Source organism: Hemicordylus capensis, chromosome 1, assembly GCF_027244095.1.
Source record: "Hemicordylus capensis ecotype Gifberg chromosome 1, rHemCap1.1.pri, whole genome shotgun sequence".
In the NCBI taxonomy this organism is placed as follows: Eukaryota; Metazoa; Chordata; class Lepidosauria; order Squamata; family Cordylidae; genus Hemicordylus; species Hemicordylus capensis.
Window position 1 is genome coordinate 234,805,299 of NC_069657.1, and position 25,277 is coordinate 234,830,575.

At 44.4% G+C, this 25,277-nt stretch overlaps 1 protein-coding gene across 10 annotated transcripts in view; it reads right to left on the bottom strand.

Annotated features, from left to right (window-relative positions):
- Positions 1 to 25,277, bottom strand: part of SPAG16 (sperm associated antigen 16) — a 754,101-nt gene that overhangs the window by 285,812 nt on the left and 443,012 nt on the right. For all 10 annotated transcript variants that reach the window (XM_053283351.1, XM_053283355.1, XM_053283350.1 and 7 more), the window contains one exon: positions 14,405 to 14,531. In XM_053283351.1, coding sequence (XP_053139326.1) covers positions 14,405 to 14,531 — 127 coding nt within the window. The remainder of the gene's footprint in view (positions 1 to 14,404; positions 14,532 to 25,277) is intronic.

The window sequence follows — 25,277 nt, forward strand, 5'->3', positions numbered from 1 at the left end:
AGACCTATCAGATCATTGGGACTTTTGATAAAATGTGTTTGAGTTGAACAGTTTACAGTGTCAATCTCCCTTTGCCTTCTCTCTCTCTCTCTCTCTCTCTCTCTCTCTCTCTCTCTCTCTCTCTCCCCCCTCCTCCTTTCATGTAAACTCCATCTAAGCTATCCTGGTTTTTTGGGAGGGAGGATGAATAGCTCCAAATGAGTAACAAATGTGTAAACAAGGAATATATGACTTTTGGAACTTATTTGTGACTTTGGCATGAATTTACTAGTAATGAATGGTGTGAAAAGGCCCCATTAGTTTAAATTTTTCATTCATTATGAAATAAATGCACACTTCTGTTTATTACTGCTATCCTCTGAAGTGTTTGCAGTCCTTTCCAATTGGATGTCATACACAGATTTAATGATACTGTCTAGTGCATCATCCATATCTTCAAGTCACTTAGTCTTCACCAAAATCTTACCCTTCTGTTTGTAATTTCTTTGAACCAAGTTTTATGTAACTTATGGAAAGAATATTGTGTAGAACTATTGGAGGTTTTGATATGGTCAAGATATGTTTTACCTCTTACATCCCCACTTTTAACTGCATCAGGTTTTCTTATGTCCAAACAGTAGCATCCTACAGTTAGTAGGATGCTGTGAAAAGCCACCCTAGGAGACTATGTAACTATACCTGGCTCTTCCCCAGTCCATGACAGCTTGAAAAATCCTTTACAAGAACTGCAGGGATTGGAATCAATGGCTGACATCCTAACTAACAAAGCAGACACTTGCCAGGAAGACACACCAACACTTCAGAGAGCTTTCTTAGCTGCACAGCATAAAGTGTGGAAGTGATTTTCTTCCATCACTGCTTTCCAAAAAAACCCCAACAACAACCCTCTGTGCCACTTTAAATATATCCCTAAGGGCTGCACAGTCCCCAGAGACATATTTTCAGCAGGGACAGTGGGCTTCAGAGGGGAGGAGAGATCTTTGAAAATCACCCCTCACCCCACTTGTCCTACAGCTCAGTGTCAGTGTGGATGTCAGGAATTGCTGCATCAGGGCAGTGCCAATCTGGATGTCAGTTACAGGAAAACCTCATTATTCGGGGGGGTTCCATTCCTTGCCTACTACCGCGAGTAACAGAACCACAAGAAACAAGGCTTTATTACTATTGAAAACAGGGGGTTAGGTTCCAGGAAGATGGAAAAGTGCTTTAAAAGTGCAAAGAAGACACAATGGAAAGCACAATCCCCCCACCCCAAAAACCATCAAATTTTGTACTGTACCATGCTCCATGTGCCCATGATGTGTCCAGGAATACCCCCACACTACGAAATGTCCCCCAAATCCATGAAAAGTTGCACAAAAAATGATTTTCCCCTCAAGAAATTAGCTACAAAATGGCTTTGACAAACAAAATGGCTGCCAGAAGTGACCTCCGCATTCATTTGGGGCCCTCTAGGAACCGTGGATATGTTGGTTTTAATACATCCATATCTGTGGATACTGCAAACAGTTCTCCAACACCCTGAGGATATGCAGAACCGCAAATAGCGGTTCCACAAATAATAAGGTTCTCCTGTACTAAATTTTATTTTGATTTTCAGTTCAGTATGCAATCAGTATCAATGTGTTCACCATGTTTAATTCTCAGCAAAATGTTGTGGCTTACTGCTTCACGTTTTTCTTTCCAGGGAAGGATTTACTGTAGGTTGAAAATGACCTTTCATAGATTTTTATTTGTAGCATCTTCTTTCCAGCATTAATTACTTACCTTTGCTTTAATTGCTGTATTTAAAACTACTGAGAAAGCAACCCACTTTATAATCAATATTTTCATTAGAATTTCAGGATCAGGAAGCCTATGGAAATATTAGTTTGTAGATACGGTCCCTCCCAGGACTTATAAAGAATTGTTGTGCTTTGGAGGGCTGGCTTTGCCATGTTGCAAGCTGAAGCAGACTACTTTGGGCAGCAGATTTGGAGGCATTGGCCACATTTGCTTACGTACTCATTCATAAGGGAATTGGCTTAGATTCTTTCATGTGTACAGAGCAAGAACCAAATGGAAATCCCGAATTTCACATTTTCTCCTTTAAGCAGATATAAAGGAAGTTTAACAGAAAATAAAGGGGTGGGGAAAGATGAGAAAGAACAAAGAAAATGGGGTGTAATTTTCATAGAAAGAGAAAAAGAAAGGGAGGAAAGAAAGCAGCTCCTCTTTGGTGCTTTGCTTCAGGCAGCCCAATATCTTGGGCTACAATATCTAATCAAGAAATATTCCCCCCTCTATGCAGCTTATATAGACCTTAAGGTTGCATTTGATTCCACATCACAAGTCAAACTGTGGCAAAAACTGGAAGCCTCCTCAATTGCTATACTTCATCCATATCTTCCACAATGATACATCCCTGAAAGTAAGGTACAACCCCCAAGGTCATCAATCAAGCACCATTCCAACCTGCAACGGCATCAAACAAGGTTGTATACTTTCCCCACTCCTGTTTAACTTTTATATTAATGCTTTGGTGGGTCACCTTAATTATTTAGACTCTCAACACCCTCTCAATCTTGCAGAGAAACACATCTCTACTCTGCTCTATGCAGATGATGCAGCAATTCTCTCTAGGACCCCCATAGGTCTCAGAAGAGATCTAAGAGCCCTTGCCTAATACTGCAAGGGAGACCAGTTGGAAATTAACTATCAAAAACCCAAAATTATGACCTTCGCTAACAGACCCAAGTTACATTCCTGGTGTATAAATGGACACAAAATTGAGCAGGTCTCATGCTCTCTGGACGGTGGTGTTCCATGCCTCTGGCACTAGAAAAGCTAACAGCTCTCATGCCCAGAGGAGCGCAACTGCCATCCTAAAATTCTTCCTATCAAGAGGAGGCCACTACATACCTGCAGCCTTTAAACTGTTTGAAGCCAAGTCACTGGCACAACTCCTCTATGGAGCCCAACTGGGCCCCTTCTCCAACTTCACCCCATTGGAGCTTTTCCAGTCCAAATTCCTAAGAGCATTTCTCCAAGTAACACAGTGCATCTCTCTCTGCTATCCTACATCTAGATACAGGTCTGGTGAGAGTGTAGGGCAATCTCCTGATGTTCTCTTTCCCACCTCCGGATCCCCCCCCCCGCCGCCGCCGCAGTCATTTTCAGCCCTTCAGGCTGTTTTCAGCCTTTTATGGGCCTCTTTGTGGTGGAATAAGTCATTTTGGAGGCTGCCTCGCATGCATATTGGCCATCTGCATGGCCAAGGTCACAACTTGACCATGCAGATGGCTAGTGGGCATGTATGGAAGTCTCCAAAATGGCCCAAAAATTACTGAGGGGAGGCTGGTGGGGGGGGGATAGGGGACATCAGGAGATTCTCCGATGGCTGCGGCAGCATCCCCCCAAGTCCTGCAATGGTGGTAAGTCTACCACTTTTTTTTTGTTAAAAAAAGAATTGTCCCCCCAACCCCCCACTCACAAGCTGGGCCTAAACTGGTTCAGACTAAAGCTGGACTGGTTCTAGTGTGCCCAGAAACAGACTGGACACAGTTTGGTTCAAGTCTGGTTCTACTTGAACCGAACTGGTTTTGTGAACACCCTTATATTCTAGAAGGGTTAGGACTCACATGAAGGTTAAGACATTAGGACTCATATTAAGGGTGTGGGTGGTGACCTTATTTGAACAGTATTTACCTCCCTCACAACATTTGTATTAATGCCTGGACAGATTTTATCAAAGAACATTGCCTCTTTCCTCACCAGTGCATCTATTGTAGAGGAGAGCTGCCAACTTGCCTTGCAAAAGCAGCAATCTGCAACCCTTCTCCTTTGCCAAGAGGGCCAATGCTGAGGTTGTTCCTCAAGAGATATCATAGACACATATAGAAATAAATGCTGGATACAACAGATTAATTTTCATCTTGGCAAAGAAGGAACAACATGCATTCAATTTTTCATGTTAACTGCAAATGTATTCTCATAAAACAATTATGTCACAGATTTCATTCACTGATGTTATAGTAGGCTGATTCAGACATAACACAGAACCATGATAAATTTAGTTTTTGAGGCTCAGAAGAATGTACTCCCCACCTTTTCATGCCTGCATGAGCATCTACTTTCAATTTAGGAAAAAAAAAATCAAAATTGGTTGCATCTGAACTAACAATCTTGATTTACTTTTACCTAAAACAAAAATAGTTGCTCACACAGTCATGGGATTGGGGGAGTGTGCACCCCAAAGCCTCAGGTATGTCAAATAGAACCAGACTTAACTGTGGCTTTGCATTGCATCTGAACCACTCCAGTATTTAACTGGCTTAAACATGAGTTTAGTTTAACCATTTTAAGAATCAGGCTGTTGGATTATATTATGGGTAAAGAAAATTCCATGTCATTTCTATTACTGTCGGGCTAATCTCAAATAAGCAGCCTCCTCAGTTCTTCTTTGAATTAGATATCCTCTCAAAGTGGCTACAGTCTTAACAGTAGCATGGGAAGGTTGGAGGTGCCCCTGGGGCAATATTTGAGGGTGCCCCTCTGCCTCTTCAAGGCCCTTCAACTGTCACCACTGCCACTTTCCTTTGCAGCTCCCCACCCCCATAGACGTCACTGCCCACCCGCCACCACTACCACTGGCCTGCCTTCATGCAGTCCCAACTCTGTGCCTGTCCAACCTCAGCCTCCAGAAACTATTACTCAGGCCCTTTCTTCCAGGGCAGGCCAGTCTGTCTGCTTGCACCACTCACTCTTACTGCTGCTGTGCAGGCAAAGGGGGAGGGGAAGAAGAGGAAAGCTGGAATCAGGGGTGCAGCTATTGTAGCTTTATTCTAATTCCTCGTTGTGGGTCAGATATGCTACCAATGGGGCCCTAACTGATCCAAATCTCTCGAGGGGTCAGACAGGGCTGCATCTTGGCCCCGACTCTGTTTAATCTCTTTATTAATGATTTGGCACCATTTCTGGAGAGGGTGGATTCCCATGCTCCAAAGCTGGCTAATATACTGTACGAGTGCCCGTTTTACTCTATGCCGATGATGCAGCTGTGCTATCTCAGTCCAGATTAGGTCTGCAAAGACTGTTGCATGCTTTTGCCGGCTACTGTAATGATAACAAACTAACAGTTAATTATATAAAAACAAAATCCAGGACATTATACAAATGGGTAATAAACCAGAATCGCATTGAGCAGGTTTACAGCTATAAATATCTAGGTATAATATTTCAATATAATCTTAATTGGAACGCCCATAGGCTGTTTTCAATTCATATAGCCCGTAATACTCTCAGTGCCTTTTTGCATTTTTATTATTCTAAAGGGGGTCAGTTTGTTCCCATGGCTCTTCAGGTATTCCGTGCTAAGATTGTGGCCCAATTACTTTTTGGAGTCCCGCTATGGATCCAGGGAGTGTCAGCTGAACTGGAGAGAGTACAGTCTATTTTTTTAAGAGCAATCCTTGCAGTGCCTATGTGCGTGTCATACTCTGTTCTATGCTTGGAATCTGAATCTTTCTCCATAGCTTGTAAAGCCTGGGAGCTTATCTTTGCCAGATGGTGTAAACTCTGCTCAGAGATTCAGGAATTCTCTCTTCTTTAATACTTATGGGTGGATTCTTATCCCAAACCTTGGCTAACATATGTAAATAACAAAATAATGCAACTGGGCCTTTTGAACTTCTCGCTCGGGAATGCAATAAGGTGAAGGAAATACTATTTCTCCGGTTGCATGACACTGAACGTCAGGAACTAATGTCTTTGGCCAACAGAACTTGTTCCCCTCTGCATTTTGGAATTTTGCCACCTAGGGAAGATAGAGATGCCAATTACTTAACAACGCTGCACTTTTCTAAATTTGGGGTCTCATTTGCTCAGGCTCGGTTCAATGTGTTGCCCTCTTCTTTTGGAATGGAGGTTTGCTAAAGACCAATCGGCTGTGGTTTTTTGCCCTTGTGGTGCTGGCCTCCTGGAAACTGTCACCCATGTTCTGCTATATTGTTCTTTGTATTGGGATGCTAGAGAATAACTTATTTCCCCTTTGTTACTCAAATTTCCTGGGAGGTGCAAGCGTTTTTATACATATTACTGTCTCGAGGATGTGAGATCTGAGATTACAAAAATTGTAGCAGTTTTTTTTAATATTGCCATTAGGTTAAGGTCTCAATTAAGTGCTTAACTGTGGGAGCTGTTTATGGTTTTTAAACTAATTTTTTATGAATGACTGTATTTTGTTTTATTGTGTTTTAGTATTGTTGTATTGGATATGTTTGTTATTTCTATTTCTGCTGTCCAATGGCTGTAATTAAATTGACTATGATGGGTGCAGCTATAATTGAACAGATGGGTTCAAAGAAACCGGGGTCCCCAGCTCCACCCTTTCCTATTTTTGTCATTATCTCATTCACTTTGAGGGGCCTCCAGGAAGAGAAGTGAACATGGGCCCCATTTCCCTGGCTGGAACCACCACCACACCCATCAAATTTGCTCTCATCTTTTTCTTGCTGCATGTGAGGAAGCTATGTGAAATGCTGAAGCTATTCTCATGAGCAGTGAAAACCGGGCTAGGGAAGCCCAGCCCAGTTTTCACTGCACATGAGAACTGCCAGGAGCCCTGTAGTTCCTGGCAATGGTGAACTATCTTAAATACCTCGCTGCTTAAACCAGGTTTTAGGCGTGAGTGACCAAGCTAAGTGATTGTGTGTCTGCTGCAGCTGCTTACAGCCATGGTGAGCACATTTGGGGGAGGGGGTTCCCAGCAATGCACCGTGCACTTCCGTGGTGCATTATTGTGTCTTAGAGGGGTGGGGCAATGCATGGCAGCGCTTCCTTGCACCTGAGCCCAGGACGAGCGATCCACCCACCCATGGAACCACCCCTGTGGGGAAGGTAAGCTAAGCTCTCCTTCCTTGCAGACCCACCCGAAGCTCTTCACATGGATCATGTGAAGAGCTTCATTGTCTTCTTTTAGGTGGCTAGGGTTGGAGGAAAGGGAAAGACTACAAGCCCCAACACACCCCACAAGCAGTATGAAGGTCAGCCATCATTTTCTAAAGTGCAAGGGCCAGTGCAGAGTTGAATGGGTGAGGGGATGCCCTGGGGTGACTCCAGACACCAGAAGATAGGGGACATTTGTCCACCCCCCCACCCCACACACACACTGCAGTTCAATGGTGGCTATGACCCCGAGCCTTAACTTACAAGACTTATTGTTCCTTTGGAACTTTACAGAATGATGCCATTAAATTCATACACACCAGATATGACTACCATCATGTTTGACCTGGTTTGGAACAGGTTTTGAAGCCTCCTGTTCTACCTTCATTATTTTATGTATGTATGTATTGTTAAATTTATATACCGCCTTTCATTAAAAACAATCCCAAGACAGTTTACAAAAGTTTATATATATATATATATATATATATATATATATATATGAGAGACAGTTAAAAGTATTAAGCTAAAAATATAACAAATCTGATTTAAAATATATAAAATAAAAACATAACTGTATAGGGATAAAAACACACAGAAGCAGCAATAAAACAATCATCACCACAGTACATTCTTAATGTTCATATCATTCTATTCATTCAGGCCCTCCATATCCACTATCAATTCACTGAAGATCCAGCTCTCTGAAGGTGTAGTCCACAATCGGCTGGACTTTTTTCATTGTCACATAAACATAATCATTTTTACTCAAATCACAGCAGATTCAATAACTAAGAACACAATGAAACACATGAAAAATAAAGTATAATAAGAAAACTACTTTGGATCAATGAATCATGTGTTGCCAGCAATGCATTTCTGCAAGCTCCCAGAAGCCCCCGCCCGAGGGCTTTGAGTCTCCAGGTTTGGAGATCTCACTCTTGTCATGCTCAGGAGCCTCACAGCATCATGAGCCCTCAGCTTGTGCCACATGGGGACAGATCACCTAGTTGACAGTGGGCCAGTTGCCCTAGATTTGGCTACTAACAAGCAAATTGGAAAGGGGAGCAGATGCACACCTTCCTTATGTTGGGATACCCTAAGAAGACCCCAGAAGTTAACTATAGCAGGTTAACTTCCAGTCAAGGCCACTCTGCACTCAGAGTGAACTGCCTCAGCCTCCCCTCCTTTCGTAAAAGATTTGATTGATTGATTAAGTGCCGTCAAGTCAGTGTCAACTCTTAGTCTACATAGATAGTAGGGGTGTGCATGGTCCGGTGGGCCCCCGATCCGGCATGGGGGGGACTGTTTCTTTAAGCGGGGGGTGGTAGTACTCCCCCCCCGCTGCTCTTCCCCCTCCGGCGCTCATCCTTTGTAAAATCTTCTTGGGGCGGCAGAGTTCTTCCCTGCCGCCCCTGCCCCCATCATTGTTAGTTAAGGCTTTAACGAGACGAGCGCATGCGTCCTCCTCGGCGCGCGCACTCGTCTCTGACGCTGCCGCGCGCACGCCGCATACGTCACGGCGTGTGCGGCAGCGTCAGAGAGGTTGCAGGTTGCACCGAACACACCTATTCAGCAAAGAAGGGCAACAGGAATGTGACCTGAGGACATGTTCTTGGGTATATCAGGTCCCAGTTCCATGATCCAGTGTGCTCCTTGGTGACCCACATACAGCTTGGAGTTACCAGAAGCTTGGGTGATCTGCAGCTCATGCGCCATCATACCATGCTGTGTCCAGCTCTTCGTGCCAATTTCCAGTTCAGTTCTCTGGCCGAGACCAATTTGCCCAGTCTTTCTCGCAAACACAGGAAGCTGGTTCCATGGAAAAGGCACCCCCATGGATTCACTTCTATCACCTAAACCCGTTGTTCAGGCAGCCTCGAGGTTTCTACACCAGTAGAAGCTCAGGTAGTATGAGTGTACGCGCCTCACTGGGCCCATCTCTATATGCAGCTGCCTCCTTTCTCTAAAGCCTCTTTCTCTAGCTCTCCTGGGAATTCATACAATTAGGTCCTTAAGCTAAAACGCCTTGTTGCAGTTGTTTTATTGCAACTGTTTAACTGTTGCAGTTGTTTACGTATTTTAGTAATATTGCTTTAACCACACATTTCTTTCCACTGTGCCCCTCATTTCAATAAACCATTCTTTTGATTTTTGAAACTTCAACCTTGTTATTTCCTGGGTCCACAACTCTGTGTAAATTTAATCTGATGCGGAACTGTTCCTTTCTGAGCTAAATTCCCCACACAAGCCCAACCACAAATTTAGGGGTGTTCACCAATCACCCCTCGGGCAGTTCGCAGTTCCATTAACAGTAACACATGTAAGAATAGAAATAATTATTAGAATAGAATAGAATAGAAATAACTATAATTATTATAAAATCAAATATAAGACACTTGAGAAAGTTTTTCGAATCAGTTATTTACTGGGTTTCTGTTGTGTGTTATGTAATGATGGTGTATATACACTATGAATTGATTGTGCAGAGTGTTTTTTATTAGGTCAGATATCATTTACTGTATTTCATGTTTTGACTAGTATTGTAATCTCATATTTCATCATTACTATTCTTACATGATTCATTGATCCAAAGCACAGTTTTCTTATACTTTATTTTTCATGCATTTCATTGTGGTCATAGTTATATTGGATCTGCTGTGTTGTGATTTGAGTTATGCATTCTAGATCCCTTTACTCTGGTAGCCCCTGGTGGCGCAGTGGTAAAAACTGCCACCCTGTAACCAGAAGGTTACAAGTTCGATCCTGACCAGGGGCTCAAGGTTGACTCAGCCTTCCATCCTTCCGAGGTCGGTAAAATGAGTACCCAGAATGTTGGGGGCAATATGCTAAATCATTGTAAACCGCTTAGAGAGCTCCGGCTATAAAGCGGTATATAAATGTAAGTGCTATTGCTAAAGGGATAATTATTTTTACACCAGCTACGTATCATCTGGATCAAATCCTCATTACCAGAAAGCACCATTAGATTGCTCTGAAAGTACAACAGAAATATAATTTTTGTCCACGAAAAGGTATCACGCTGAAAATACAATATACTGAAAAACTTGTTATCTTTTCCCATTTTTGACATTTTCCCCAAACTATATTTATAATATACACTAAGGTCTTATGTGGCAAGCCCCGCCCACACAGTGCTTAACCAATCAGAGGTAACAGAACAGACTCACCATGGTAGTGAGGATTCTATATGCAGATAGGGGAGAGAAGTGTGTAGGGAGTGACTGAGTGAGTAAGTGAGTGGCGGGGAGGGGGCAAGCAAGTGAGTGAAAAGGGAAGGGGTGAGTGAATGGCAGGGAGGGGGCAAGTGAGTGGGCAAGTAATGGGGAGGGGGTGAGTGAGTGGGCAAGTGGTGGGAAGGGGCGAGTGAGCAGGTGAGCGGCAGGGAGGGGGCAAGTGATTGAGTGAGCAATGAGAAGGGGGTGATTGAGCAAGCGAGTGGCAGGGAGGGGAATGTGAACAAGCAAGTGGCAGAGAGGGGGTGAGTGAGTGGTGAGGAGGGGGTAAGTGAGCATCGGGGAGGGGTGAGTGAGCAGTAGGAGGGGAGAGTGAGTGAGTGGATGAGGAGGGGTGAGTGAGGGGAGGGGAGGGGTGAGCAGCAGGGAGGAGGTGAGTGGGTGAGCAGCAGGGAAGGGGCAAGTGAGCAGGCAAGCGGCAGGGAGGGGAGAGTGAGCGGGTGAGAAGTGGGGAGGGGCAAGTGAATGAGCGAGTGGCAGGGAGGGGGCAAGTTTGTGAGTGGTGGGGAGGGGGAGAGTGAGCTTTGGGGAGGGGGTGAGTGAGTGAGTGAGTTGTAGGAGGGGAGAGTGAGTAGGCAAGAAGTGGGGAGGGGGTGGGTGAGAGGGTAAGTGTCATGGCCCAGACCTCTGAGTCAGAAGAGTCAGAGGAGGAGAGGGAGGATTTGGTTGGGAGAACAGGCTCAGAAGCACAGCAGGAGGATTTGGCTGTGAGAACAGACTCTGAAGCTGAGCGGGGTCGGCAACAGACAAGGGAATCTGGACAGCTGACAGAGATGAGGGCTGAGGAGACTGATCAGGAGGAAGCTGGAATTTCACCTGTGTTAAGAAGATGTCTCAAGAGAAAGGCTCAGTGGGAGACACACAGGCATAAGATCTCGCGGGAGAGGGGATAGAAACACTGAGTCAGGACAGCCTGATTGGCTGCCAGTTATCTCGAGCCCTATATCAAGCAAACGCTGTTCCTGAGACGGTACTGTCAGCAATGTTGCCTACCACAGACAGTGTTCCTCGTGCTTATAATTGTTCAACCTTTCTTGTTTCAGCCTGTCCTTGTTCTGTTCCTTCCTTGCTCATTTATTTCAGTTATTGCTCAGATATCATAGGGGGAGTACCTAGTTTAGTTTCAAAGGGACTTTATTTTGTTTCTACTACTTTATCTTTGAGAGTCATCCTTCGCTTTCATCCATGCAGCTAAGCTGCTACTTTCTTCTCTACAGAATTTCTATCTTGACTCACAGAAGTGGACTGGAGGGACCATAAATCCTGTTGGGTCAGCTGTGCCAACATATTTACAACAGTGAGCAGCAGGGAGAGTGAGAGTGAGTGAGTGGATGGGGAGGAGGGAGGTGAGCAGAGGGAGGGGGTGAGCGGAGGGGAGGGGGTGAGCAGCAGGGAGAGGTGGGTGAGCAGGCAGGTGGCATAGAGGGGGCAAGTGAGCAGGCAAGTGGCAGGAAAGGGGCGAGCGAGTGGGTGAGTGGGTGGGGAAGGGGTGAGGGTGGGAACAAGTGAATCAGCATAGAGGGGCAAATGAACTGCAGGGAGGGGTGAGTGAGCGGGTGAGTGGTGGGGAGGGGGCCAGTGAGTGGGAGAGCGGCAGGGAGGGGCGAGTGAGTGGGCAAGCGGCAGGGAGGCAGCAAGTGAGCAGGTGAGCAGCAGAGAGGGAGCGAGTGAGTGAGTGAGCGACAGGGAGGGGCAAGCGAGCAAGTGGGAGGGGGCAGCTGAAAGTAGTTGGTTGACTCTGAGCAATAAAGTAGGGGCTGTGGTGGGGGGCAAGGAGAGCAACAAAGTCCTAGCGCACAGATGCTCTGTGCGGGTCCAGCTAATGCATTCTTTTAAAAAAAAAAGCTGCAAGAATATGAAGAGCATGATGAACTTGTATCCATCTTCTCGGTGCCTTTATTCACTTTTTTACAAAAGTGAGTGAAGCCAAGAAGAAGCGAGAAAAAAAGATGCTTCTGTCCAGTGAAGACCAATAATGATATATTGTCCTCTAGAATGAAATGATCCATAACATATTAGAGTCAACGATGAGTTATGAAAGCTACTCCTTAGAAGGAAAAGCACACACCCCACACTAAAGCTGCAAACCTTTTGGCTTGGTATATTTCATGTTGGCATTTTTTTAAAGTATAATTTAGAGGAAATGTACAATCATAAGGAAAGTTAATGGTAAAACAACACAGGCTTTCCACAAACAGGCTAAATTCAGAAGATTAACTATAATATGCAGTATTGTGATATCTGAAATGACAAACAATGGTATGTCTGACCAATTTGTGACTGACCAATGGCTGACCAATTTGTGACTGGTCAGCAAGTCAAAATCAGAAACCATGGTTTTGAAGTGAGTTTTTAAAAGCATGGCTTGTGCTACATATGGTTTGAGATGCAGTCTGAATTGGCATTTCTTAATTACAGCCATCATTCCACCTCTGGAGGCTGCAGTACTATGGAGATAGGAGTGGACTTCTGAAGCTGAGTCCTAAACAGGAATTGAAACCCAAAGCAGCTCTGAACTATGGTTTGCTTGCTCTTAATTTGGAAACTCAAACCATGGTTTGTGTTTTAAACCATAAGGCGCTACACATGATCTGTGAGCAGAGCCGAAAGGTGTTCTGCGGGGAGAGCCTGCATGACCCGCTCTCCCTGCAGATGACCCTCACTCACCCCTCCTCGGGCTGGTGGATCGCCCACCCAGACAAGCGGCGGCTTGGCTCCAGTGCTCCCGTGCCCGGCAACAGCTTGCCTGGCATCTCCGGGTGAAGGGAAGCGCTGCCCCTCCCCGGAGCCCCAATAATGTGCCATGCAAGTGCACAATGCATTCTTGGGATCCCCCCTCCCCGAGTGTGCCTGCTGCAGCCACGGCACACACGTGACCAGGAAAATGGGGTTAACGGAGCTCTCGCTCCGTAAAGTGTGCCATCAAGTCGATTTTGACTCCTGGTGCCCACAGAGTCCTGTGGTTTTCTTTTGGCAGAATGCAGGAGGGGTTTACCATTGCCTCCTCTCGTGCAGTATGAGATGATGCCTTTCCCACTGCACCATTAGGTGGCTCTCAACCTCATTTTAGGGGGAGGGTATTAGGCAGGCTTGCCACCAAGCTGCTGCCAGGAGCCACTGCTGCCAGGAGACAAGGGATGCCCAGCTGCATGTGAGAATAGCCTCTATGATTAGCACAATCCATGGTTTGCCATGATGTTTCAATTCTGTTATAGCCTATCACTGGTCTCACTTTATGAAACAAGCCACCTCTATTCATATGATTTTAGCCTTATTAGCCTTATTGGCCATTTTAGCCTTATTGGCTAAAATCACCAAAAAGAGACATGGCAGTCTTGAGTATGTGACACAGCCCTTCAGAGTGACTCTTGAAAGGTCTAATATAGCCATCTTACTATGGCTGATCAATGACCACTCTTGAGTTCTCAGGATATCAGGCAGTCCATCCCAAGACTCTCAAATCTTCTGTTAGCCTGAAGTGTCCCTCTCTTATCTCAGTGAGTTGTCTCAGGAGTATTCTCTTTTCCCTTCTCCCCCTGCACATGACCCTGTAAACTGTGACATGGGCTATAACAAATACAGCCAAATTTGCCCTTGAGATGCTCCTCTCCATGTGAGGCATTAGACTAACTAGGATTGCCACAGAAGACAGTGCAGAGTTTCAGCGGCCTACTTTAAACAAGAGGGAACAAATTTCTGTGTGGTTCCCCAGATACATATAACGAGTCACCTGTGGTCCACTGCTGTGAGCTTTTCTAAATCTAAGGCATTCGACCCCCTTTCATGTGTAGCATACAGAAGCACAGCTAAACAACCCAGTAGCCATTGCTAATTTCCCTGCTCACCCAAGTGGTTGGGAGCAAAGCACCTCTGGCTTAGGACATAAACTCATACTTCTTCAAGGATATTTCGGATAGTGCTCAAATGGTGCACAGTGCAACATTTCTGTGATATACTCTAGCACAAGGTACAGAGATGAAATGTTGATTACTGTGTAATGACTATTCATGAAAGGCCCTAAACCACTATTATTCATAGAATAGACTCACTGTTACCACATTCAGGCATTTCCTTATTTTCCTACTTTCTCCCTAGAAGTCAAGCTCTGAACTTCTTGGTTGATTTGTTATTGAAAGAGATTCAAATCTTGCCCATGAAGCAACCACTGTGCTTTTCCAGCTTGCATGAATTCACCTAGTACACAAAACAATAAGCTTGCTTACCGTTCTAGCATCCCAAAGAGACAGAGTTTTGTCTGCAGAGCTGGTGAGAATGATGTTGGAGAAAGGAAGAAACTCAATGCTGTTTACTGAGTCCTTATGGCCACGCAGGGTATATCTGCACCTCTCACTAAAAAAGAACAGAGTGACATATACTAAGCAACTGATGTTGTACAATAAATTAGCAATATTATCCTACATGAAACAGGTAAGAGTAAATATAACATGTCAGCCAGCTATGACTTTCCATCCGCTGTATCAGTGTGGAGTAGGGGTTTGCATGAATCAAATTCTGCAATTCGATTCGAGGTTGAATCAAATCGCAGAACCATCAAATTGATTAATCAACAACAGCCAGCTTTGCCGGCTGTCTTGATGAACCACCTGAATTGGTTCAGGTGATTTGAATACCACTTGGAGGCCTGTTTTGCTGTGGAAATGGGCCTCAAAGTGTCCGGGGAGAGCTGGTCTACCAATTAGGGACAGCGGGTAGACCAGCCCTCTGTTCCAGACTTAAGAGTGTCTGCCTGCCTCGGAGGACTGGTCTACCCAGGTAGACCAGTCCTCTGAGATGTGCAGACACGCCAAGTCTGGAATGGAGGGCTGATCTATCCGCCGATCCCAATTGGCAGATCAGCTCTCTCTGGAAAAAAGTGCCATTTTGAGGCTCATTTTTCCAGCAAAACGAGCCTCAAAATGGCATTTGAAACACCCAAATCTATTCAGGTAAAATCAGAGGCTGATTCAATTCAAGGCTGAATCTTTGAATTGCCCTGGATTCAACCTGAATTTATTCAACCTCAAATCGAATTGCACACCCCTAATGTAGAGAGAGAAGTATCTCCACATGAATACAGTGGATGGGAATGATAGATATACCAGTTACATTCAACTAAATAAACTTGTTTTGGCTTTTGATTGATGATGTACTCACTAAATTGATTATGCACACTCTAGTGCTGTAGTTAATAGAATACCATAGGAAGTCATGAAATATTGGAAATCTCAAAAGAAAAATTGAGTTTATTCCTCTCACATTACAACTGAACATTATCAGACTTTCCAATGCTTCAGATCATACAAAAAATTACAAGAGCCATCCTGAATCCAATCAAAGATACATCTAATTCAGCACCCTAACTTCAGTAGTGGCCAGTCAGATGCTCATGGGAAACCCACATGAAGGGAATGAAGGCAACAGTCCTGCCCTGCTGTTTCCATACAAGTAGTATCTAGAGGTACCATTTGTCTTTTGACCATTGTCCATATATTGGCCAATTCTAATGTGGAAATTATGAATGCCTGCCTTGCAAGTTTTGAATACTTCTTCTGTGTAGCATAATCTTAGAAACAGCAGTCATTTTCTTAATTTGATAGCAAATTACATCATGAATTGAGTGAGTTGTAAAGTGTTTGCCCCATAACAGCAAGCTCCTTGCATTAGATGAGGAAGGCTTGACATCTAGGAGACATTCTAGTACTGAACAGGCTGTGAGATGGGCTGCATGTTCACAGGATATGAAAGACATATAGGGTACATCGGGACAAGATGACTAGCTCTATCCTTCTGCGATAAAGTGAGTGCTGGCAAGATGTGCAGAAGCTCAGAATGGTTACACAAGTCTTTAGCAAAGCACATACTGTATTTGTGGCAAAGCTGTATAGACAGAGCTATAGTTAGAATTAGGGATGTGCACAAAACTGGTTTGAACTGTTTGGTTCAAATCTGAACCCAATTTGAACCAGGGTGGGTAGGTTTGGTATTGGTTTTGCTTGACCCCCCCCCCATTAGTCCAGTTTGAATTCGAACACAACTCAAACCGGTTCTAAAAGGTTCTACATAGGGTATAATGGGGACTCGAATTGGCCCATTATTCCCTATGCAGAGAACCTAGGGGCACAAAACTGGGGTGGGTGGTAGGCAAACCCGAGAACGATCAGACACTCCTGTGGTTTTTAATGATTTTTTGAAGATTTTTCCATTTTTTGCATTTTCCCCATAAGGAATAATAGGGACTTGAACCAGCCCATTATTCCCTATGCAGAGCACCTAGAGGCACAAAGCTGGAATGGGTGGTAGGCATCCAGGGATGTCCACCACGCACCAAACCCCAAAGCAACCAGAAACTCCTGCAATTTTAGATTATTTTTTGAAGATTTTTCAATTTTTTGCTTTTCCCTCATGGGGAATAATGGGAATTTGAGGATGCCCAAACTGCCGCCCTGGGTGGTGCCTGGGCACCAAAGTGGGTTTGAGTGCAAGGCAGGTATGGCCATAACTTCCCCCAGGAGCCCCAGCTGGTGGGGTCCATGGTTTATTTTTTTATAATTTTAAAAAAGATTTCAGCCTGTTTCAGTGCAATGAACAGTGTGTGACCTTAATTGCCGTGAATTCTGAGTTCAGAGTTCACAGCAATTAAGGCCACACACTGGGGGAGGGACTCCTATTCGTTGCATTGAAACAGGCTAAAATCTTAAATATATATATTTAAAAAACCATGAACCCCACTGGCTTGGGGCTCCCATGGGTGCCTACCACCCCAACCCAGTTTTTGTGGCTGGGACATCTGAACTGGTTTGAACCAGTTCAAATAGAACCAGGATCTGTTTGGTTCAAACTCGGACCAGCATTGCCAGTTCAGTGCCCTGTTTAGTTAGAGTTTGAACCTTCAAACCGAACCAGTTTGAATCTGAACCTGTTTGCACATCCCTTGTTAAAATGATGAGAAATAATCAGTAGGTGTTGCACAATTTGTGTGACTAGACAAATACCACATCATACTTTAACAGAAATCCAAGCAAACACCTAGGCTGGGGCTATGTTCCTGTGTGGTAGATGAACAAGAGCATATTGATTTATACCAGACAGCTCCCAACAGAGAAATTGAAAGCTGCATCTTCAGGGAAAGAGACAGCCTAAGAAAGGAATATATATTACGAGTAAATCAGATTCGATGAGGGGAACTGCAGACAGACAGGCTGCAAGAACAGACTTGTGAGAGATTAATTAGGTGTCAGAGCACAGAGGCCCATTCAGAATCCCTTAGCAAGGTGAAAATGGACAAAAGTGATGGACCACGACAATGATAGGAAGGAAGGAAATGATTTGTATGTCTCCATCAAGAACATAAACACTTGGGTCTATCTCAGTTCTCCCTCTCTTTGCTGCCTCTATTTCAATGTGTAGTGATGAGCAAGCTCCCTTCACTCTTTCCAGATTTAATTTACCATTCTAGTAACTCAGTGACTGATATTGTTGTGAACCTCTGACTGCTACATAAAACAAACTCATCTTCTTCCTGCTGAGACATAATTTAAATGAAAGTGTTTGGACTTACTCAAAGCAACAGCTGAAAACACGACAGAAATCTTGTGAGTCTCTACAAGAACAGCATATTATTGGAAGCATACCTCTTGTCTCTCTCCTGTTCTCCCACCTACCCACCCACTCTGCAATACTCTCCCTCTTTCCTACCGTCCCGCCCTACCTTCCCTCCTGGAGAGTGATTCTGTAGGAAATATACAATTCTGCTCCAACTGCACATGTACACACACAAAACTGGTTGTTGTTGTTTGTTTCTGATTCAGATACATTCCTTGAAAATCACACTACTGTAATAGTAAGAGTCGAAATCGCAAACCCACAATAAAAGTGAACCTTGAGTATTCCTTAAGTAAGCTGTCTTAATGAAACCATTAATGCAAGGACTTTTGTATTAATCACTGGCAATGCTCCTGCATATCTATTGAAGCTCTTGTATACTTCAGAACAGAAGACTTTTGCGAATTATTCCCTGCTAACTGAGCAAAGAGGCACCGTTTAAAAGTGGTGATTATCTTTATTGAGCACGGGGAGAGCAACTTGCTCTATTCAAGCATCCCTTCAGTGGCTCTTGCTGGCCTTTATCTTATGTTTCTTTTTAGATGGTGAGCCCTTTGGGGACAGGGATAGTTAGTTAGTTTATATTTCTCCATGTAAACCACTTTGGGAACTTTTGTTGAAAAGAAGTATAAAAATATTCTTTGTTGTAGTAGTAGAAGAGTGACTTGTTCAGCAGCAGACAACCAGAAAGAGTTGGGAAAGGAATTATTTATATTACAATTAGGATTTAACAAGAGGGAGTGATGAGATTAGCTGCACACATCTGTGATTTTTGTCTTCTTTTTGTTACTGGAAATATGAATGAGAAGTTTACTAATTATTGTAATGTTTTATACTGCTTAAACATGTAATAGACTATTGCAGTATTATGTTGTTTTCAGCTTCTGATAAAGAGACTGCTGCATAAAATTAAAAATCCATTAGAAGACTTATTCAAAACACAAATTAAAGGCAGATCCAGGTTACTTCTGCTGAACTATTTAAAGTATTTCTTAAATCTAGCAGTAAGTGTTTTCACAAGAGAGATGTCAACAAAACAAAACAAAACCAGCAATACTCAGCCTCAATACTAGGAATCTTTTGAACTGTTTACACCATAAAGGATACAGAAGGACCTTTCAGATGTGGCTGATTTATCTTAACTTAGTAATTGATTACATGAGTATCGTTTATCACGGTTTTATTATTACATTCTGTGCTTGGAAGGAATTCTGACCGATATATGTATATCTCATGACCTATGTAGGTACTTGATCAGAGATCAGATGTACACATGGGGAAGAGAATCATCATCATACCTGTAGGTCCTGTCCCCTCCACAAGCTTGACCTATGCAAGTACACTCTAACACACAGCTTAATATATGCAGGCTCTGGAAGTGCACTCTGCGGCCTTGCAAAAATTAAGGGTATAGATCAGTCCATCTTTACACATAGGCCCTCTGCCAATATCAACTCAAAATCATGAAGGTTGAGTGCATGGAGGATTGGGCCAGTGGACATAATCTGCCCCATGGTATCGTTTATGTGGCTACTTGAACTCACAGACATTTCCTTATTCCTATTTCGAAAACTGTGTCAATGTACTTTATAATATCATTCTTGACTATCAGATGCATGAACTAGGCAGAGCAATGTGATATAGTGAGGCTGTTCTCACGAGCAGCCTAACCCAGGCTAGGGATGCTGAGCCTGAGTTAGGCTTCGCATGAAAACTGCCGGGATTGGAACATAAGCACATAGGCAGCTGCCATATACTGAGTCAGACCATTGGTCTATCTAGCTCAGTATCGTCTTCACAGACTGGCAGTAGCTTCTCCAAGGTTGCAGGCAGGAATCTCTCTCAGCCCTATCTTGGAGAAGCCAGGGAGGGAACTTGAAACCTTCCGCTCTTCCCAGAGAGGCAGCTCCATCCCCTGAGGCAAATATCTCACAGTGCTCACACATCAAGTCTCCCATTCATATGCAACCAGGGCAGAGCCTGCTTAGCTAATGGGACAAGTCACGCTTGCTACCACAAGACCAGATCTCCTCTCTGGGCCTGATCCCAGCGGGCCAGCACCACTTAGCCTGGCTTTTTAGCCCTGCTACTAGCTGAGAGAAATGGATTAAGCACTCCCTTAACTGGGGCTACATGCTCATGTACAAGCCGGGCTGCTTCTATCTCTTGCTCATCTCTTGGAGGAATCCCCCAATGCATCGCGTGTGTTGTGTGGTGCACTGTGGGATTCCTGAAGGCCCGGCCTCTGTTTACCCACACCACCGGGAGCAGCACAGTTGTGCAGCTCGTGCACCTTTGGGGCTATGAGCAGTCGTGTGCATAACCCCAGTGATTACAGTGTTAGACTAGGGAGATCTCAAGCGTGGCAATGTGTGTGTCAGCTAACAGCGCTGTAAACAATTTGATGCAGCCTGGGGAGCTGTCACCATCCAGCTCCAATGTCCCAGCAAAGGTTGACCCACAACCTAAGAGCCTTCTTGCTTTGATGGGAGAAGAGAAGAGACAAAATGTGACATGTGAAAGTTTTTGTGTCCGTGTTTTTATTGATGTGTACTCTTTCCCTGCTTTTATATATAAACCACTTTGGTATGTTCACCTGCAAAGTAGTCTATGTGGCTGTTCTCATGCAGAGCCTAACCCGGGCTAGGGATGCCCAGCCTGGGCTAGGCTGCACGTAAGAACCACTGGGACCGTGTGGATCCTGGTGGCACCTCAGTGGCAAGCCCGCCAAAGAAGCCCACCAGTTAGCTGAGGTTAAGGGCGACTCAGGTGTGCAATTAACCATGTCTGACTGCTCATGTGTCAGCACCAGCACCAATACACTGGCAGCCGGTGCTGACCGACTGCGGGGTTCTGGGCTGCCGCTAGTGGGAGGGAGAGATCCCTACAATGCACTGTGCACTCGTGTGGTGCATTGTGGTATTTCTGGGGGCCAGGATGGCACGTCCCAACCACCACACCTCTGAGCTGCCAGCCAGATGCAGCAGCAGGATCATCTGTGAGGAAGGTAAGCTCCTGCAGCCTTCCCTGCCACCCGCCCTCAAGTCCTCTCATGGGGTTGTGAGAACGGGCGCTATAAATACAAAACATGAGTCAATGAATAAATGAACGAGGGGCTCCCAGAGGATTGTGTTCAGCTTTGAACATTCATTCTGAACATTTTCTTAATAAACCTTTCCCATTATTATTTGGAAAGGTATTTGTTGATCAGGACCCAATGGTTGAATGAGACAAAAAGAAGTGGGGTGGTTTTGTTTCAAATTTTCAACAAAAGACTCAATTCAGTCTACTGGAATAAAGGGTGGCTTCATGTGACATGATAAAAGCTGAATTGCATTTCCGGAGCTTGGTGGTGAGTAGGGATGTGCGAATCAGTTTGGGTACAAATCAGTTTGTACCCAAATCTACCTGATTCGGGTGATTTGGAGACAGAACAAATCATACCTGTCTAGATCCTGACAGGTACCCAAACAAATCACGCCAGGTTCAATTCAAATCAATTTGAGATTTGTTTAATTCCTATTAATTCCCTTCTATTAATTCCCTCAGATTCCCAGCTTTCATATAAAAAAGGAAGCTAAGATCTAGCCCTGATAGAGGTGGAGTTTTGGAGCAAAATGTGTGGTCATTAATTTTCAAGTGTTTGGAATTCTTTGGTGTATAATAACTTTCCCTCAATGACTCCTATGAGGATTCTATGAGGATTCATTACACACCTTCATTTCTTCTATTCTTAATTCTTTTTGACGGTCTTTTGGACAGTCAACTGCCATGTGCCAACTACACCCCCCTCCCACCTGCAAGGCAGTGGGGTACTACTCAGTTTATGTTCTAGGATTCCCCCCCCCCCACAAGTGTTTAGACTCTTTGGTGTCTCTTTGGTTATTACCTTTCCTCATAATGAATCCCTATGAGGATTCATTACACACCAGAGTCTGAACACCTCAGAAATTCCTAAAATATAAACTGAGTACCCACTGGCTTGCAGGTTGGGGGGTAGTTGGCACATGGGATGCCACTAATTTCCCACCTCCACCCGCCAAACAGTGGATTCATTATGACGAAAAGTTATTATACACCAAAGATTCCAAACACTTGAAAAATAGTGACTGCACATTTTGCTCCATAACTCAACTTCTACAAGGGCTAGAGCTTAGCTCCCCCCGCCTTTTTAAATGAAAGCCGGGGATCCATGTTAGGATTAGGATAGGATGACTTCGAATCCCCATTATTTCCTATGGCAGAAATATACAAAATCAGTTTAAAAAATCATTAAAAATCAGCCAAGTTCCCCACTGCCTTGAAATTTGGGTGGCACTCATGGGGACCTACCCACCATCTAAATTTGGTGCCCCTAGGACCTTTATAAGTGGTCCTAATTGATCCAAATCCAAATCAAATTGACTCAAACCCAAATCGAATCTGGGGTGATTTGGGGGGACAGATTCGGACACAAAACAAATCAGGGTGATTCAATTCAGGCATAAATCGAATTTAAAAAATTGATTTGTGCACATCCCTAGTGGCAAGCCCAACTTCTGGTATGGTGGGGTGTGATATGCACTGGATGTGTTGTTCAACCTGCCAGTGTCGGCATATTCCACACAACTTGAAATTCCAAACACATCTGCAACTTCAAACTTTGGTTATCAGGTTCAGAACTGCAAGTCAGATGTAATACGTCCTCATTGGTGGGTTCAGATGACACAACCAATGTTGGCATTCCCCAATCCCGCAGAAGTCAGGATGTGTAGTTCAACCAGCCAGTGTCGGCATATTCCACACAACTTGGAATTCCAAACATATCTGCAACTTCAAACTTTGGTTATCAGGTTCAGAACTGCAAGTCAGATGTAATACGTCCTCATTGGTGGGTTCAGATGACACAACCAATGTTGGCATTCCCCAACCCCGCAGAAATCAGGCTGGCCGCTAAGCTCCAGGAACCAGTGGTTCAGCTTTTATCATGCTATTTGAAACCACCCTGCGAATTGGATTATTTTCATTGCCTATTATTGACATATTTTATATTTTCATACATTTTACATACTGCTACCTGCCCTTAGGGGAATTTAGTACATTGCTTCTTTGATGAATTGATGTGTTCACAGTGTACCAAATCCTGCCAATCCAAAGGTAGAAGAGACTCGAGGCCTATTCAGACATTATGGTCTACTTGTGTTCAGATACACATGTTTTTGTGTGAATTACTGTACCTGTATTCATTTTAAAAGGAAATCTGTGTACAGATATCTCAAATGTAGGAAGTGTACTGCTGTACCCGTGCCCAGCATAACATGTGGATAACTGTGCCTGCATACAGATCTGTACCTGCGTACACAGACAGGCTATTTTATAACTGTGTACACAGAGAGGCTATTCACATGACTGCATGGGCAGACTGTTAGGCGAGCGAGTGAGTGGTGATCAACCTACCTTCCCCCAGACTATCAATGTTAGTTGCTTTGGCATGATGAGCATGATGCCTTGGGGAATTCCCCCGACGGCCTAGAGCACCTATCTCTGTCTCCTCTCTGGCTTCATGGAGCCCGAGGAGACACATGATTCCGGCAGCCGGGTTAAGGGAATGCTTGTCCCCTTAACCTTGGCTAAGAGCCAGGCTTGGGAGTGGGATTAGGCTGGGCAGGAGTGCCAGGATCCCGGTGCTCCACATGAGCAGCCTAGCATAGGCCTGGCTGCTTGTGATAATAGCCTCAGACTGTATGAGTGTTAAACATAACATATGAATAAGACTTCAGTCCCCTCGCAGACCAAACTGTGAAATCTACATGGACAGTGCCCTTCTTTCAGCACAGGAATATCCTGAAGGGAAGAGGTGCCTCTTTTTTCTAGAGACATTTTCTGTACTTGTGGTTGGGTATGACAACATCAAACAAAAAATACAAGCAACAGCCATGTGGCTGTCACTTAAGACAGGAAGCAGATTTTATATTTTAGTATAAACAACTAAATCATCCTTAAGACTGTACTATCCTCATTTGTCCATGGTTTTTTGCTCAGCAGTTTTGCAGAACAAGAATGAACTATGCTTACTGTCTGATGACAGTGGTGTTATCATGAATTAGCACAGCAGCTGAGATCAGCAATGAACTCTTCTTTTCTGTAACTCTTTCTACAAGGTTTATTTTGAAGCTGTTATTTGTACTCCTGAATGGCCATAGATTTACAAAAGAACCACTTTTCTTGTTTAATAACAAGTACTGGCATTTATTTAGTGCTTTTAAATGGTCAAAGTGCATTGAATATATTATTCTATGGCAATCGTTACAAGCTTTTAAGCATAAGTCAGGTTTATCATGCCTGGGTGGTGGGGTTGAGGCAATGGGAAAGAGGCTTGCCTAAGGCCACCTACTGAGTTCTCGGCAAAGGTAAGACTGAAACTTTTCTGACTGATAGCTCAGTCTCTTAGCCACTTTCCTTCCTTGCTAAATTGGCTCCTCTGCATTATATCCAAATTTGTTTCCTCCTATGTTCACCAATGTTTATGCTGTTAATTATTATCCCAAAACACTCATATCATGGAACAATCCATTAAAAAGTGGTGGTGGGGGGAAGCATCCAAGTGCTTTTGTAGTACTTACCATTTATTTTAGACAAAAATACTCTTTTCACTGCAGATTTGGGATTCACAATAATAGTAATGAAGTATTCAGAAAAAGAATTTCATGTTCTGAGTAGCGGTGTGTGTGGACCATTTTGTATGGTTCAGTTCAAATTTGAAAAGAATTGGGACTGGACCACAATCTGTAAACCAGTTCGGTAGAACCGACCAGCTGGTCCAGTCCATTCGACCAAAACCAATTGAACTGGTTTGCTGGTAGGGGTGTGCACGGAACCTCTAACTGCGGTCCGGCACTGGGGTGGGGGGTAGCTTTAAGAGCGGTGGGAGGGTTTACTTACCCCTCCCGCCGCTTTCCCGCTCTGGCGCCGTAATTGCAAGAGTAACTGGGGCAGCAGGATACCTCCCTGCCGCCCCTTCCCCGATGTTACTGTAAAAAACTCCCAGTAGTCCTTTGCACGCATGCACATTGTACGCACGCTTCATGTCTCTGTGACGTGCGCGCGCACAAAGGACTACTGGGAATTTTAAAATTACTGTTCAATTACTCTTGCAATTACGGCGCCAGAGCGGGAAAGTGGCGGGAGGGGTAAGTAAACCCTCCCGCCGCTCTTAAAGCTACCCCCTCCACCCGAACCAGACCGCCCAGGTCCGGACCGGTCCGGACGATCTGGAAGCCTTTACAATGGCCTCCGGACCGGTCCGGGCCCATCCCTATTTGCTGGTACAAGTGGCAATTGTAAAGTTAGGAAAAAGGTACTGTAAAGCTAGGAATAGGATAAAGTTTAGGGTGGCCATGATGAGGGCAAGCAAGCAGCCCTCAGTGCATGGTGGTGGTGCAGAGTTCTGGCTCCCGGGTCCCAGCCGGGCCTGCACTCAACTGCCCTCCATGGACGGCAATTGAATGAGGGCCC